Source organism: Cryptotermes secundus, unplaced genomic scaffold (assembly GCF_002891405.2).
Source record: "Cryptotermes secundus unplaced genomic scaffold, Csec_1.0 scaffold375, whole genome shotgun sequence".
Lineage (NCBI taxonomy): Eukaryota > Metazoa > Arthropoda > Insecta > Blattodea > Kalotermitidae > Cryptotermes > Cryptotermes secundus.
The window spans coordinates 942,031-960,084 of NW_019731222.1; the positions used below are offsets into that span (position 1 = coordinate 942,031).

Here is an 18,054-nt window from a genome sequence, read left to right on the forward strand (position 1 = left end):
GTTTTTTTTTTATTTGGTAATGACGTTTACAATATTGAGGCTGATGCCTGAACTATGACACAGGCAAACATTTCATTCGAAGTGTAGGATTAATAAAGGGTTAATCCAAAGGGGAAACACAATAGATCACTGAAGGTCGCAGTGTGAGGGCTTGAGTTTATGGCCCACTCCTTACATACATACATGGCACAGGCATCGGATTGAATCCTACTCAAATCTGAGCTTCTTACTTGTTTAATTGCATGTTACAAGCTACTTATTATTATTATTATTATTATGGGTCTGTTGTTGGTCCTCGACAGCGCAGTCATTCTCAGGTCCGAGTCCCACGGGACTTCTGACCACATTTTACTGTCTCAGATTCGAGACTCCCCCAACTTGGAGGACCAGGTCCCCGTATTTATATCCCCCGGGAACAGGGTGACCCAGTTATACCCCCAGACCCTTGGTTCCGTTTTCGTCGCCTCCTACGGCTCGCAGGGCTACGGTGGGGGTATTCAACCCAGTCGCCATTAGGGATTAACCGCCCGTTTTCCTTTCACTACATACTATTTGATACAATACGAACCGCATAGAAAACACCGCGTCCAGCAATTTTCCTATTGTTGCTAGTGGATTCATTGCTGCGGGAACGTGTTTTCCAAGTCGTTGCCTAGCAACATCAGAGGTGGGGAAATAAACAGCAAGATGATCCCACAAGCCACTTTTTTTTTTACAAAATAAGGGAAGTGGTCTAAAAAGTAAATGATGTACAATAACTACAGGGGCCTTGGTTCTGTCTGTGCTGTGCTGTAAGACTGGAACCTGCCAGCAATCAAACCGCTAGGCAGGTCGGCCAGTGTCTTCATTGCGCTGGGACACGTGAAACATGTCACCCACGCAACTGCAACAATGTGATGAATAAGCACACACGTCACAAGGCGTCTGCAAAGTCGGAAAGCCACAGCAGGGGAATAACACCGCTTTAGCACACAACACGACTGTAACGCGTGTCACATAATGGTAGTTATTTCTCGAGTCTCTAATATGCCTTCTCTTTCTACAGAAGCTAATAGTCACACAGCTATCAACAAATATTCTGTCTTTTACTGAACCCACCCCGCCACTGGTCCCAATCCAGCGCCAGATTAATCCAATCCGTATTTAACATGATACAGGCGAGATGTGCTGCGAGAAGAAGATAAGAAATCGATATGAATTTTAAAGAGCTCCATCTTCAGGGATTATAATGCCGAGTAGCCGTTGGAAGTCAACGAACGTTTCGTAGGAACATTTCGCCTAAAACTTCAAGGCGGAAGCAGGTAGCGTGTTTCATGCTGGTTTCTTGTTTGGCTTATTCTTCGGCCCTGAATGTGGAGGCGGAATGTTCATCCGAAAGGTTCGTTGATTTTCAATTTCTACATGGCATTATATCCCGGTAGGCAGAAATCTTCATAACCACTGCTGTGAAAAATCCCAAATCCTACAATATAAATTTTAGTGATAAAACCTAAAGAGTATAAAGCGCTAATGAGAACTAGGAGTAGATGGATAACTGCACTCTCAGTATTAAGAAAGTATAGCGTCAGATGATAGGATGATTAATGAATAGTGAATTAAGAAGGATTTGGAAGGAAGCGGTCGTGCACTAACCAAGGTACTGTCCAGGCATTATCTGGAGGGACTGAGGAATTCCATGAAACTTCAGTCAGGGAAACTGGTGTCCCGTCTGGCATTCGAACCGATCACCTTCCGAATACAAGTCTGTAGGGTTACCTCTAGGCAAGCCTGTTCGATTGAAGGATAATATTAAAATGAATCCTAAAGAAATAGGATACGTGGTTTTGAATTGGATTTAGCCATCTTTAGATTGGATCTAATGGAGGAATGTTGTGAACATGGTAATGAACTTCCTCTTTCCTTAAAATATGAGGAGCTTATTAAATGAGTGATTGTTAATCTCGTAAGGACTCTTGAATAATGTTATTATTTTTCAAATTATGTGTTTGTATTGTAGACCGCCTCTGTGGTCTAGTGGTCAGAGTTCCTGGCTACAGATCCAGAGGTACCGGGTACGATTCCCAGCGCTACCATATTTTATGAGAAGTAGTGGGTCCGGAACGGAGTCCGCTCAGCCTCGTGAGGATAATTGAGGAGCTGTTTCAAGGAAATGGCGGCTCAGGTCTAGAAAACCGAGATTAGCGGCCGTGGGGATCTGTTGCGCTAACCACGTGACACCGTCCATCCGCAAAAGTTATCACTAACTACGCCGGGAAGCATCGGTCGCTTGGTCGGTGTAGTTCGCTTGCGGACTACAGGTCACGGAGTTTTATGTGTGTTAGTATTGTAGGATTTGGAGTTCTCACAACCGCGGTTCTGTCTTCTGGGATATTGTTCCTACTTGTAAGGATCTAACATTTCCTTTCGGAGACCAGTCTAAAAATTCCATACACTCCCTGCTTGACTTTCAGGACAAGAGTTGAAGCGTAAGGACAGCTGATGCACTTATGAACCCTGATGAACTACATGCTACTGACAGCTGTCAAGCCAAGCTATCCCTGTAACAGGCCGTGGAGGGCCATAGGGTTGTGAGACGTCGAGGCTCCCACATTTTCTAGACAAATGGTTCACGGATGGCGNTAAAGCGCGGCCGGAGCGTAAGGCTGACAACCTTACCGCCATCTTTGAGCCAATTATCTAGATAATGTGGGACCCTGAACGTCTCACAACCCTATGGGCCTTCACGGCCTGGTACAGGGATAGCTTTACTTTACTTTTACACAGCAGTGGTTAGGAAGAGTACTGTCTCCTGACATGTAAACGCCATGTACTCCGCTGAAAGTCAACCGACGTTTCGGAGAAACTTATCGCCTCCGTCTTCAGGATCGAATAAACCGAACAAGATACCAACGTGAAAGAAATGGCATGCCTAGTTCATTCATGTTCCTCCGAAACGTCATTGACCTTTTCGACAGATTACACGGCATTATATCCCAGAAGATAATACTGTTATATATTTTAATTTGTACGTTTTAGTACATCAGAGACGAGAAGACAGGTGTTTCTGAAACGAATGGTACAAGCAATACATGTACAAAATGGAGCAGAGGGGAACGTCAGCGTTTACGAGAGGCGAACCAGCCAAAGAACCATAGTCAGTTAGTCGCTCATTCTTGTCGTTACGAATTAATCCTGAAACAATGAGTACTTTGGGTATTTGGACGGGAAATAGCTTCGTCCCAGAGCTTCCGGCTCCACAGGACAACGTAACACAGAAACTCGGGACAGATGTCCATTCACCGAGCGACACCGTTGTGTTCGAGCCATCCAAGGGCTGACTCCCTTGTACCGCATGATCACTGTTATCTCTTCACTTTCCTGTGCCATGGAGTGTCAAATGACTGGATGACAGTGAATTCTATAGGATCTGAAAAGAAGCTGTTGACTCCTTATTTTGCGTACTGTGCCAATATTTGCCTGGAGGTATTGAGGAAGATCATGAAAACCCTTGGTCAGGGTAATTCTTGCTCTCGTCGAGCTGACCGCCGTCGGAATACGGGAGCCGGGATAGCACAGTCGATATAGCGCCTGGCTACGGGCTGGGCGACCGAGGGATCTGAGTTCGAGTCCTGGTAGAGACAAGAATTTTATCTTCTCCACTTCAAGACCGGTTCTGGTCCTCACTCAGCCTTCTTTTCAGTGGGTACCGGGGGTAATGTGGCCGGGGTGTGAAGCTCACCACTCAACATTAGCTACTGCCGACGTCAAGAAAACATTTTTCTATAAATCTACTTCCCCTACGCCTTCATGGCATAGTGCTCAATTAGTTGAGCACAAAACCAACGTTACCTTCCGAATACAAGCCTTATTCAATCTACTGATTCATTCATTCATTCAGCAATGGTTCTACAGTTCTTTGTTGGGCCTGGGCCTCTTATTTAGGTTCGTAATCTATTTTAGACAGATGGTAGGACCCCTTAATCTATTTTACACAAATGGTAGGACCCCTTGTCCGGTCTAGAAAACCGAGATTAACGGACGTTGGGATTCGTTGCGCTGACCACGCGACACACTCTATCCGCAAAAGTTGACACTAACTTCGCCGACAAGCGGTGGTCGCTCGGTCGGCACAGTTCGCTTGCGAACTACAGGCCACGGAGTTTATTTTGTTTTGGTAGGACCCCTTGGACGGGGGATCGCTCGTCTCAAGGCCTCTACCTACACGCAGGACAACACAAACACGGAATAAACGCGCACACAGATATCTATGTCTCAAGTGGTATTCGAACACACGATTCCAGCTTTCGAGCGAGCGATGACATTTCATACCTTAGACCGTGCGGCCACTGTGAACCGCATAAACGCCTTATTACATTATAATAATAATAAGAAGTATCGACGCAGTCACATGTAGAAGTCAGACGCGTCTGTTAACACTCGGAATCATTGCGGGATGGAAGTTCCAACCATGCATTTGTCTGTAGGGACAGTGTAAGAAGCTAGCATGGCTTCCCGCCCAGCATTCGAACTGTGGACGTCCAGAGTACGAAGTAAGGATTCACCGTTCTTATATACTTGAAGTACATTTTAATTGTTTATTTAACGACCCTATTCCAGTTACATATCAGCCAGAATAACTCTGTCAGTATAGTGACTAGTTTAAGGGCTCAATAACCGGATAATCGGGGTTTGTTTACCGGATGGAAAAGGATTTCTTCTTTTGGCGAACTCCTCCACAGTTCCCGGGACACAACCAGTCTCCTATCGAAAGTATGCTGGGGGTTAAGCGGCCGGGACGTGAAACTGTCCACTCCTTCTAGTGCCGAAGGTTATGAGAGGATGGTGCTGTACACCTACTTCCATGTATATTTTCATGGCAAAAGGTTTACTTCATTAAGCGTACGAAATTTACGACTCTTTGTTAATTGCTCACATTATACACTGAAGTGCCAAAAGTCATGGGTATATCGAAGTATATCGAACCGTTGAGAGAAGTTTAAAACAAACGAGATTGTAAAAGTATGCATTTTATACCTAACAGATTCGACTGAAGAAGTTACATAGGTCTAAACGGCATACCGACATCCATGCTTGGTATTTATGCCTATCATTCACTCATGGAGCTGAGCCTTTCTTGAAGAGCCGCCAGTTCTGCAGCTAGTCAAGAAATTTCCAGCATTTTAGGGAACCCGAAGGTTCAGTACCGTGTTCACAACAACCCTCCACTGGTCCCTACTCTAAGCCAGATCAATCCAGTTCATACCATCCCATCCTATCTCTCTAAGATCCAATTTAATATTGTCTTAAGATTATCCTCCCACCTGCAGGGCTTCCTATTTGTACCTTTCCTTCTGGCTTTCCCACCAATATCCTATACGCATTCCTCGTCTCCCCCATTCGTGCTACATGACCTGTCCACATCATCCTCCTTGACTTGATCATTGTAATTATACTTGGAGAAGAGTACAATTATGAAGCTCCTCATTATGCAGTTTTCTCCAACCTCCTGTCACTTCATCTCTCTTCGGTCCAAATATTACCCTCAGCACCCTGTTCTCAAACATCCTCAGTCTGTGTTCCTCCCTTAATGTCAGAGACCAAGTTTCACACCCATACGGAACGTGCCTAAAATATGTACTTTATGTAAATGAAAGTCAGTGTTTCAGATTTAAATAGATATGAATGTAGGCAACAAAACTAGAACTTACATATAATAACGTAAATTTTGCTTTTGGTTTCCTTGTTTTGGATGTTCTGTAAGTAGCATCTACATGGACAGTGTACTGAAGGAAATAGCCATCTCGCTTTATGTTTGTTACGTTGATACTCGTATGTCTGAGGACACAAGATGATGACTATCTGAACACAGTCGTATGTCGTGAAGCAACAGTCTTAGGGTAGGAACACACACAGCGACATCGGTCGTACGGAAAAATGTCGTACGATTTTTTTTTGCCGTACGACATTTTTTTCACACTAGAGCGACCAAATACAATTCTCTGCTCTCCGACTGTCGTACGGTAGATGTCGCATGTCGTCACGTATGAAAGCTAAGACTACACACTCTATATTCTACTACTTGATGCGACAGTTGCTCGCCAAGCTTCGGCGCGTGAGGATCCGTATATTTACTCGTAGTGTGTATAGGCTGTAGTCGTATTTTAATTTATTGGCTTTAGTTTTTAAATTAAGAATTTGCTTGTCTCGTGACTTGTCATATCGTCCACATTACTCGCGAGCATAGCGAGTCACACGAGCACGAGTAAAGTGGACGCGTCTTAACATTGAATTACATAAGATCTTTTATTATGTTACTTTAACAATTAATATATTAGCATGAAAATGTTTTAAAACATTTAATTTTAATAAATTTTTGCATTCAAAAGATTTTTCTCGATGTTTTAAAATCCTTTTTCTTCATATTACAGTTAAAACTCGCTAATCCGGGTTAACTGGGGGAAGGTAGCCCTAAAAGACAAAAACTTAGAACACAAATTAATGGAAAATTTAATGATATAAGTACTGCTGATAAAAATAAATAAAAAATATCATTTTAGAGCATTTTTTAAACTGAAAAAAGGCAATACATTAATTCATCGGTAGAAGAGAAGTAATAATTGCTTTTGAAATAATAGCGCAGGTTTGAAGAAACTGCCAAGTTTTCTGTACAGACAACTGAATCTTCTACCTTCCTGAATACTACGCGCCTTTTAAAGTACGTACTCTACTCTGAACAGTATTTTTCATTTGCTTATTTCGGCCCGGATTGACCGTAACTGAATTAGCGAGGGTTTCTTTTTCCCTTGGCACTACAGCCCCAGTGGGCCTAGGCCTACCTCCATGAAGTCCATGAACTTCTCCGTTCACTTCGGTTTTTCTAGATCTTACACGTTCGGTAGGACTCCTTGGGCGGGTGATCAGCTCGCCGCAAGGCCTCTACCTGTACACAAACACAGAAAAACGCACACACACAAACTAAACATCCATGCCTTGAGTGGGATTCGAACCCATGATCCCGGTTTCCAAGCGAGCGAAGACAGTACATGCCTTAGACCGGCTTAGCGAGGGTTTATTCTGTTCTATTTCAATCGCGTTTTTCCTTCATTTCTAGAATGCTTTAAAATTCCTTTGGTTACTTTATGTGCTGTTTGAACCGTCCTTAGTCTTGAACTGTCTCCATTTTATCGTATACTTTTGCTGGTATGTTCCCTTGTTGTCTTGCTTGGCGACACTTACTTGAATGACGGGTTTCGATACCCATACTGGGGGTGGTAGAGATCCACAATTCATAGTACCAACTGTGAAGAATTATCACTTTCTTAATACTAGCTCAAATATTGCTTTGGTTTGAATATTGTTAACTGAGCGTAGTCGGTATAGCGACTGGCTACGGGGCTGGACGACCAAGGGTTCGGAGCTCGAGTCCCGGAAGGGTTAAGAATTTTATCTTCTCCACGTCGTCCAGACCGGCTCTGAGGCCAACCCAGACTCCAATGGGTACCGGAGGTTGTTTCCCCCGGGGGTAAAGCAGCCAGGGCGTGAAGCTGACTACCCACCTCCAGTTAGTGCCGAGGTCAAGAAATGTGGATCTATACATCGACTCCCCCATACATCTTCATTGCGTAGTACTTAATTAAGCACAGGGACAACTTTACCCGGGATGCTTTTATCCCTTGAGTACAGAGGACTAATGCTATTTCCATATGTTCATAAAGCGTCAACACTTCCATTGTAACGAAGGGGTTCATGCAGCAATAACTCCATTGACCCATATTCGGGATGTAATCAGTACGAATTTCGGCAGGGACGTCAATCATCCTGACAGATATTTCATAGTTTTGCTCAGTACTTTCAAGAAATGTCGCCGCATAGTACTTCGATTAAGCGACGACTGCTTCCTTCCAAATTCTTTGCTGTTCATTACCATCCATGATCCCGCCATCCTAAGCTATGTAAAGATGGAAGGCTAACTGCAGGCGTGAAGAGATACAGTTGCGGTATTTCCCTATACTACACTTTGATCTTAGGCAAAAGGCCGAGAAGATGAAGTGACAGGAGGTTCATAACTTGTGCTCTTCTCCAAGTATAATTAGAATGATCAAGTCAACGAGGATGAGGTGGGCAGGGCATATAGTACGAATGGGGAAGAAGAGGAATGCATATAGGATGTTGGTGGGAAAGCCGGAAGGAAGGAGACCACTGGGAAGACCAAGGCGTAGGTGGGTGGACAATATTAAAATGGATAGAATGAGATGGTATGGATTTGATTGGTGTGGCACAGTATAGGAAGCAATGGAGGGATCTTGTGAATACGGTTATGAACTTTCGGGTTCCATGAGTGAGTGAAATTTTCCCTATGCTGCCCTTCGAGGTTCGCTTCTACCATTCCTCTGAAGTTTCATCTATAGAAAAAATAAATATGCTGTTGACGCAGTTAATCAGTCAGTCCATAGATATGACTATTATACCACATAATCATGAATTCTATTGTATCCGCAGTTTATCAGAAATTGAGATAAGTAAGCACGTTAGCCCTGTGAATAATTTGATCTTTGTATTTCATTAAACGTACAGAATATTGTGACATGACGCCGGAAAGCCGGAATAATGAAGTCAGAATGGACGTTTTTTGCTAGGTAACGATTCGGTAAACAAATTCTCGCGGCAACGAATACGTAAGCAAGAAACCACTAACTTCTGCTGCTATGCAACGGCGCTGTAAACACACCTTCCGAACAATAGAGAGGCTGTGTTTTCTGCATCGTCCGTGCAAAGTTGTTATAAAGACGTGTTCAGCAGCATAAATTGAAGAGTCCAGTTTCGAGACGCCTGCCTACCTGCCGGGATACGAGCTTGTAATATAGTCGAGTGTTCGAAATTGGCTGTTACAGAATAATGGCAAGAAAGGGTATCAGGCTGTGCAAAGGAGACTTCATGCGTGATTAGAAGTGACAGCCTGTTATAAATCCGTTTCCAGGATACGACTACTGAAGACTGAGAACCCTAGCATATGTGCAACGGTGAACTGTAAAGTGTGCAGATCAGCAATAGCGCTGTATTGCCTGTTGTCCCGAGTTGTGTGAATAAGCTTTCATTAAATTCAATCATCCAATCCAAACCCGTCTTATAAGTCACGCACAAATCCGAAATACCTGACAATATTAACAAATTTAAAAAGATAAGTATGTGTCTTAATATGACTTTTATAAACATGTTAATGCCAGTTTTAATTATATACCGATAAATTTTATAACGTTAAATCTCCAAACAACGAACCACGAGGCGTTAGACACTCATCTTCCTTTAAAGAGAGGCAGTACAAAGACAGGAACCAAATTGGTTCTAAATCTTAACAAAATTATTTAAACCACACTTGTAAACAAACTAATTGTAATAATTTATAAATATTTTAATACGATAGTCATGCACATCACTGTAGTTGTTAAAGGAACAGATTTCATATACATGGCATTGTGATGATACTGTATGTATGTATTGATATTGACCAATCACATTGTAATAGTAGTTTTCGCCTGTATTGATATATCCTTCTGAAGATGGTCTCCCAGACCGAAACATGTCAAGTATGAAAGATTAAAAAGAAAAGAAAGGAAAAACATTTATCAGTCGCACTGGACGGAGGTGATTAACCTTTTGTATTGAATCTTCCGTTTAATTTTAATGGAGTGTGCAATTCAAAACCTTCCACACGTCACAAAGGAAGAACCCCTCCAGATTATCTTAATTAGAAACTTATTTTCGAGACTGCCTGTACTTATCGTGGAATGTCGCACAAGTAAACAGCACTTGTTGCTAGGGCCGCTGTGCCAGTTTCCGACATATTCATGTCGAGAGAAAGGGGTACGGTGGCACGAAGCTTCTCCTCAGCTTGAGGTGTGAAGCTTTCCGTGTAACGAGCAGTCAGTAGCGGCTTCACATTGTGTCTAGGGCCCGATTTGGGCTGGGGAAGCAAGTCTGCATGCCTTACACGCGGCCAAGATGACGCATAACCATACGATAATCATTATCATCGGTTTCATCAGAAGTCAGCATTCTTTCCAGTATTATTCCCGTTGAGACTTGTTACGAATTTTCACTCACTCCTAGAGCTGAGCCCTTCTTGAGAAGCTGCCAATTCTGCAGCCACTCAAGAACTTCCCACCATTTTATGGAACCCGAAGTTTCATTACCGTGCTCATAAGCGCCCTCTAGCGGTCCCTATCCTGAGTCAGATCAATCCAATCCATACCATCCCATCCTATCTCTCTGAGATCCATTTTAATATTGTCCACCCACCTACGCCTTGGTCTTCCCAGTGTCCTTCTGGCTTTCCCACCAATGTCACATATGCATTTCTCCTCGCCCCCATTCGTGCTACATGCCCTGCCCATCTCATCCTCCTTGATCCTTCTAATTATACTTGGAGAAGCGTCCTGTACTCCCGCTACATCTAACTTATATTTTGAGATTTCTTCCGCCACTGCCCTGAACGAACTTGCCCTGTACCTGCTTCTAACATTCCAAGTACCAAATCTCATATCCATTTTCATTAGCTTAGGTCGTTTATCCAGGGAATGCATCCAGGTCCGTTGTTTCTTGTGATCTTTCCTAACAAGCCTATTTTTTTTTTATGGTGAGGAGTTGTTAGTCCCACGCCCAACCACAGAGCTGGAAAACCACTCCTTGTTGGCTGTCCGCGACTGCTTATTCAATATATTCCCAGCTTCCCTCCATATCTTGAGGCCGTCTCCTCCATCCGCAACCTGAGGACGCGCCATGCCATGGTGACAGGGACCCACATAACATAGTGTTACGAACATTACAAAACATAATCCTCCCATTATTTCAGAGGTCTTCCCGAACTCACTTTTCCTTCTGGTTGATTTTTTTAAGACACTTTAGCCTCCTTTCCTTATTTTGACAAAATAAAAGTAAGCTCATGCGATCTCGTTTAATCTGTGTGTCTGTATGTCCCCTCTATCAACATTTGACTGCCTGAACCAATCTTTATGAAACTTGGTACGTACATCATAGCACCCGAGTCCATCCCAACGGCGTACTTCATAAATCCCTGTCATAAGTTCTGTGTGTCTGTATTTGTATCGCCTTGTCGTTATTAGGCAACGGCTTAGTAAAAACGTTACCGCGGCAACAAATACGCAACAATAGAAGAACTGTTTGATGCGACATCTTCTATGCGGTCCGTGTCGCATCGAAGGAAAATAGGCGATTAGTTTATCCCAGAAATCCTTGTTTTGCCATATTGTCAGCGTGGTCTTTCCGGTTGCTTGTGTACTGTTCTATAAATCGTGTTACTTGTAAAATTTTAGTTTTTTTCATAAATTCTTTCTTTCTTTCACGGTCCGGAAGCGTTAACCTCGCCCCCCCCCGCAACGAAATGTGTTCGTGTCTTCCTTCATCATGTCTTAATTTCGTGCTTCTGCAGCGCGACATGATGTTAATGTGGCAATCATATTCTTGGATGCCGCGAAACCAATGATCGTTTGAAGATATGCGAGGTATACTTCCTAGCACTGTATTTTCACACTGTGTGCAATTTTCACATTAAATGTTTGTCTCGTTAAATAATTAAAATTATTAATATATTCCAGTGCCCTATCATTACCGCATATCTTGATTCTATTCGTTCCGTTCCTCGGAAAGTCATACTTGTAATTTTGTCAGCATTCATCTTCATGATAAGTCCTTTTTTGTATGGTTTTTTAATTCGCTTATGGGGGTTTGGAGTCCAACTGGGTCCACTCGGCACGGCGGCCACTGATTGGCCTATTGTAGCCTGCCCCGGGTGATTATGATGGAGAATTTGGTGGAATGAAGATTGGTAGGGGAAACCGAAGTACTCGGAGAAAACCCGCCCCAGCGCCACTTTGTCCACCACAAATCCCACTTGACGTTTTTTGTGAGTTATTTTGGTAACTCTTTTATTAACTACAGTATACAGAGTCGAATTGCAAGATAACAGATTACAAATGAATTAGAAAGGATTTGGAAGGAAGTGTCTTTGGCTTAATCGAGGTACTATCCGACATTTTCCTGAAAGGACTGAGTAAAACCATTCAAAATATTTGGCCGACATTCGAACTCACGTCCTCAATACGAGGCTATATTGTTACCGCCACACCAGTCCGCTCGGTGGGAAAAGTTTTGCAGAATCTTCAGAGTACATATGTTCTGAGCACTGTACATAAAGTCAGATGTTATCGCAAGGATGTGACTGCTCGAAGATAACAGTGTCAGTATCAAGTCCCAATCGTTATGCTTTATCTGTCCATGGCTGTACAGTCGTTTGTCGGGCCTTGGCCGTTTTTCAGTTTCTGAATCCTATACACAGTCGGTAGGACTCCTTAGACGGGGAATCAGCCCGTCGCAAGGCCTCTACCTACACACAGACATCCATGCCTCGAATGGTATTCGAACCCATGATCGCAGTGTTCGAGAGGGCGAAGACGGTTCATACCTTAGACTGCGCGGCCACTGTGATCGGCAATCGTTATGCGTTACACTGTCCGTAATTAGAACATTTCCCGGGCTGGAACATGAGAAACGGGCCTCGAGAAGCGGACGAGAGACTAGGAGCAGTTAATTCATAATTAAACATTCATACAGTAATAAAGCCTTATAAAAACATTCGTTTCTATTAAATGGTACCGGGGACTCTTTCCCCGGGGGTAAAACGGCAGAAGTTCCAAGCTAACCACACGCCTCCGTCTACTTTCGTTTCTAGGTTAAGAATGCGTCAATTATACCCCCACTCCGATATGAGTTTTCACGGCGTGTGACGTAATTAAACACAGGGATAGATCTCCATGGCCTTAATTAGGCATAGGGGCAGCTTTACCTTGCTGTTTTCATGCACTGGTTAACTTCCCACGTAAAGTTTCCGTATTTTTAGTTGTGGCAGTCCAGTGGAAACACCGCTATATGATATGTCCACTGTGTGACTGAAAGAGATTCATGTAAACGTTCTTAACACGAATAGAAGATAACAGAGGAAGGAAGAGATGATAGAAGGGGGAGGGGAAGGTAAGTAAAGTATAACAAGAAGGTGTTGGAAGAACTAATTGCTTACTTCCATTTGATGCGACACGGATCGCATAGAAATAGAAGAGATTAGGGGGAATACACAGACAGCCAGCCAGATAATCTCATACGTCTTAAAAATTAGGGGGGGGGGAACATCACAGACGGGTAAGCAGGCAGACAGCGAGGTGATCCCACATGTCTAAAAAGTTAGGGGGGAGGATACACAGACAAATGGACAGACACAGACAAACACAAATGGATACAGACAACAAGGTGATCTTATAAAAAAAAACAAAAACAACTTCGTGGCCTGTAGTCCCCAAACGAACTATACCGACCGAGCGACCGCCGCTTGTCGCCGAAGTTAGTGCCGAAGTTTTGCGGATAGAGGGAATCGCATGGTCAGCGCAACAGATGCCCGCGGTCGTTAATTTCGGTTTTCTAGACCGGAGCCGCTATTTCTTTGAAATAGTTCTTCAATTATCGTCACGAGGCTGAGTGGACCCCGTTCCAGACCCACTACTTCTCAGAAAATCTGGTAGCGCCGGGAATCGAACCCGGACCTCTGGATCTGTAGCCAGAAACTCTGACCACTAGACCACAGATGCGGTCAACAAAGCAAGAAGTAGATTTAGAAATAAACAATGATAAGAAGAGTATAAGGCACGCAGTCAGAGGGGCAAGACCCAACACAGAGCACAATACACACACGAATGTAGGAAGAGTGCTCCCACAGAGGAGGATTGGCGTGATTCGCGTATTGAGATACGACGTAAGGATGACGAATCCCGAAAAGTTTTAATATCTAAAATTTATTATTATACATGACGAATATATATTTTAGTTATTTTAGCATGAAGACATCAGGGCATGCAATGCAGTAGTTAGACGTGCATAGAGAAAACGCACCTGAAGATGGCACATTAGTGCTGAAACATGTAGTGCAAAAGAGAAGAGTAAGGCGAAAAAGTGTGTGCACTGTAAGACGGTCAGCATAAATCATGGAGATAAGAAGATAATAAATAATCTTAAGGAACTTAGGTCCATGTGTTTATTTATGTCGTAGTTAACGGCGCGATTGCTCTCTTAGAGAGTACAAAAATTCTGCATTCCTTCCGATATTCGAACCAGGCATTTCTCGAATACAATTCGGAAGCGTTACCACTTGTTCGGCGATTTGTTCCATGTGATCAGCTCTCGAATGTGACAAATGGGTCCTACCTCCGATGTCAACGTTCGTGGAGAGCACGTGATTTTTTTTTTGTTTGTTTTGCATTACTTGCTCCAAACAAAGCCCAGTAGTTTCCGTTGTGTTATGGCAGGTAACCAGGTGTTACAGTGTCTGTAGAACTGAAGCACCTACACAAATAGAGGCCAGTTCCTGATACGAACCCTGGCACGCCAGACGCCTATGCAGCAAATAACAAAACCTCTGAAATAAACAGCAACCCAAAAGAGAAGGAAACAAGAGCAAATGGGGGTACAGCATAGGCTTACTTGCTGAGGCCCAGAGATCTGACCGAACCTCAGTAACACCTTGAAACAGGCCAGGGACGATGGTCCTAGACAAAATGTCTGTCTGGGTGGATTATGCGAGTACGGGAATTATGTTGTGATTTTATTTACTTATTGTGTTTAATTAAAATTTAGATAGGCTCGTATCTGCGAAACACCTGGTTGCTGTGGGCTAGAGTCCTCAATCAGGCTTACAATTAAGCTCACTCACCACCAACTGTGAGCCGATTGTATAGAAAAAATGTGAGAGCCTCTAGATGTCACAAACTTATTGGCCTGGGCCGCGCCATAGCTCAAGCAGTTAGTCGCTGGCTTCCCACAGCGGCGGCCCGGGTTCGATCCCGGGTCTGGTCAAGTGGGATTTGTGGTGGACAAAGTGGCGCTGGGGCAGGGTTTCTCCGAGTACTTCAGTTTCCCCTGCCAAACTTCATTCCGCCAACTGCCCCACAATCACCCTCACCTATCATCTGGGGCTGGTACAATAGGCCAGAAGTGGCTGCAGTACAAGGGACGTAGTCCCACCCCACTAGCAATAAAAAATACTTATTGGCCTCCACGGCCTTCTACAGCGATAGCTTTACGTTTTTAGCTATATTTCAAGCACGAGGCGACATCTGCGCCTGTTGTTAAACAGCCGCATGTAAGCACTGCCGAAGCATGTCTTAGAAGCGTAAAGTTCTGGTAACATTGCAACCGCTTAGCTCTTCTTCTCTCGGCGCGACATACAACCCGCCATCTTGTTTGACTCCTGCGGTATCAGCTACAAATGTACCCTAAGAGATTAATTTGTGTAAAAACGTAACTGCTTTTGTACACAGGGGCGACCCCGACAAGGCAGATCACTTCGGCAACACGGCGCTGCACTTCGCGGCGGCGCGCGGACACACATCGTGCGTCACTTTTCTCGTCAACTTCGGCGCCAACCTGTGGGCGCTGGACATCGACTTCCATACGCCCAAAGAGTTGGCTGCCATGAACAGCAGAGATGACATTCTGCGCTTCCTGGACGGCGTGGCGGCCAAGGAAGAGGCTTCGAACAAGTGAGTAGCGGTCACTGACACACGCGCCCTAATGCATCGTCATCGCTGTTGTTGCTACTGTTATTGTTATTGTCACGTGTAGGGGTGACTACAGACGGATTCTGGATAGGATGATTGGATCTATTGCACCTTATATTCACAACTCGGGACTACAGGCAATGCACTGCTATCGCTGGTTTACACACCTTACAGTTCATCGCTGCACACACACGAGGATTCTCAGTCTTCACTAGTCGTATCCTGGCAACGAATGCATCACAGTCTCATTGTAACTTCAATCACATATGAAATCTTGTTTTCACAGTCTAATTTTTTTATTGTCATTATTCTGCAACTGCTTCCAAGCTCATATCCCGGCTCTACTCGGCTGCTCTATGCTGCTGAACACTTCCTTATAACCATTTCGCACGGACCACGCAGAAAACGCAGCCTGTATTATTAAGGAGGCATGTTTACTGATTCGTTGCTGCACTCGTTGGTTTCCGCAGGAATGTGTTTACCGAGTCGTCGCCTAACAGTGGGTATACACGTCACATTATTATATATATAGAAGTAGGTATAGCGACGGTCGACAGGCTGGACAGCGTGGGTTTGATTCCCGGCAGGGGCAAGAAATATTTCGGTAGGGTTCATTTTTTTTCAATGTACAGAGTGGCCCAAAAGTCAGTTAAACTAAAAGATTCTCTAATATTAACGAGAATGTTCAGATTTTAATCTGCCAGTTAGTTTGTAGGATGGCCGCACCATAGCTCAGGCGGTTAGTCACTGGCTTCCCACCGTGACGACCCGGGTTCGATCCCGGGGTCTGGTCAAGTGGGATTTGTGGTGGACAAAGTGGCGCTGGGGCAGATTTTCTCCGAGTACTTCGGTTTCCCCTGCCAAGCTTTATTCCACCAATTGCTCCACAGTCACCCTCACCTATCATCTGGGGCTAGTACAATAGGCCAGAAGCTGCCGCATTACAAGGGACTTAGTCCCACCCCACTAGCAATAAAAAAATATAGTTTGTAGAACGGTATCACAGCATTGTGAGTTGTGCATTGAACCTGGAGGGTCTCATTATGAGCAATTTTTGTAAATTCAGTAAGCAATAAAGATAATTCTAAAGCACTTTAATGTACATTTTACTAACCAGTTAATTTATTTTGGTGTTAGTCTGTGCTGTCTCTATTGGAGTAAGATGTTAATCACCATCTGAGTATATTTGGTTTATTTCTCACCTTGTTAACAACCTCATTATTAACAACATGAGAAACAAACCAGATATAGTAAGACAGTGTTTTAGATTTAACTCTATCATCAGGAGCAGCAACATCTAAAAGGGTAAAAGATTAAAATGTATAAAGCTAACATTTTACCTTTTTGAACATGAAGCTCTGTCTCTCATGTTAAGGGAACAACATAAGGAACATCAGTTTAGAGTGCTCAAGAACAGGGTACATGTGAGAGTATTTGGAACTAAGAGAGGTAGAAAGTTGAAGGATGAAGAAAGTTACACAGTGAGGTGCTTTGTAATTTGTATTGTTCAAAACGCTGTGAGGATGATGAAATGAAAAGGACATGCATGCATGAGCAAGACAAAAGGGGAATGCAAAATTTCTGTCACTAGTTGTCCAAAAACATAAAAATTAGAATATACAAAACTATAATTTTGCCTGTGGTTCTGTATGGGTGTGAAACTTGGTCTCTGAAATTAAGGGAGGAACATAGACTGAGGGTGTTTGAGAACAGGGTGTTGAGGAGAATATTTGGACCGAAGAGAGATGAAGTGACAGGAGGTTGGAGAAAACTGCATAATGAGGAGCTTCATAACTTGTACTCTTCTCCAAGTAGAATTAGAATGATCAAGTCAAGGAGGATGAGGTGGGCAGGTCATGTAGCACGAATGAGGGAGACGAGGAATGTGTATAGGATATTGGTGGGAAAGCCAGAAAGAAAGAGACCACAGGGAAGACCAAGGCATAGGTGGGTGGACAATATTAGAATGGATCTTAGAGAGAGAGAGCATGGGATGTTATGGATTGGATAGATCTGGCTCAGGATAGGGACCAGTGGAGGGCTCTTGTGAACACGGTGATGAACCTTCAGGTTCCATAAAATGCTGGGAAATTCTTGAGTAGCTGCAGAATTGGCAGCTCCTCCAGAAGGGCTCAGGTCCATGAGTAAGTAAGTAAACCTGGTGGGAAGAAACCACTTGGGGGAGACAGACTAATTCAGGATAATATTACAATGGAAATTAAAAGTACAGCATGAGAGATTGCAAGCTGTTTTCGACTGACTGACCACAAGGTCCAGTTGTGGATTCTTTTTAAAAGGATAATGAAACTTCACGTTTATAAATTGGGGGGGGGGGTGTNGACCAGCTGAAGAGCTGTCAGCATCTAAAGAATAATCCTGAATCATGGGGCAAGTTAAAATAATGGGCCTCTCCATCCTTACCAGCAGTAAGTGTGAACCCCCCACTTCCAGCATTAGT

General features: G+C 43.7%; 1 protein-coding gene across 2 annotated transcripts in view; it reads left to right on the forward strand.

The window, feature by feature from the left end:
• The window catches only part of LOC111866495 (Usher syndrome type-1G protein homolog), a 71,403-nt gene that overhangs the window by 43,029 nt on the left and 10,320 nt on the right, over positions 1-18,054 (forward strand). For both annotated transcript variants that reach the window (XM_023855490.2, XM_033752275.1), the window contains one exon: positions 15,357-15,578. In XM_023855490.2, the coding sequence (XP_023711258.1) occupies positions 15,357-15,578 (222 nt within the window). The remainder of the gene's footprint in view (positions 1-15,356; positions 15,579-18,054) is intronic.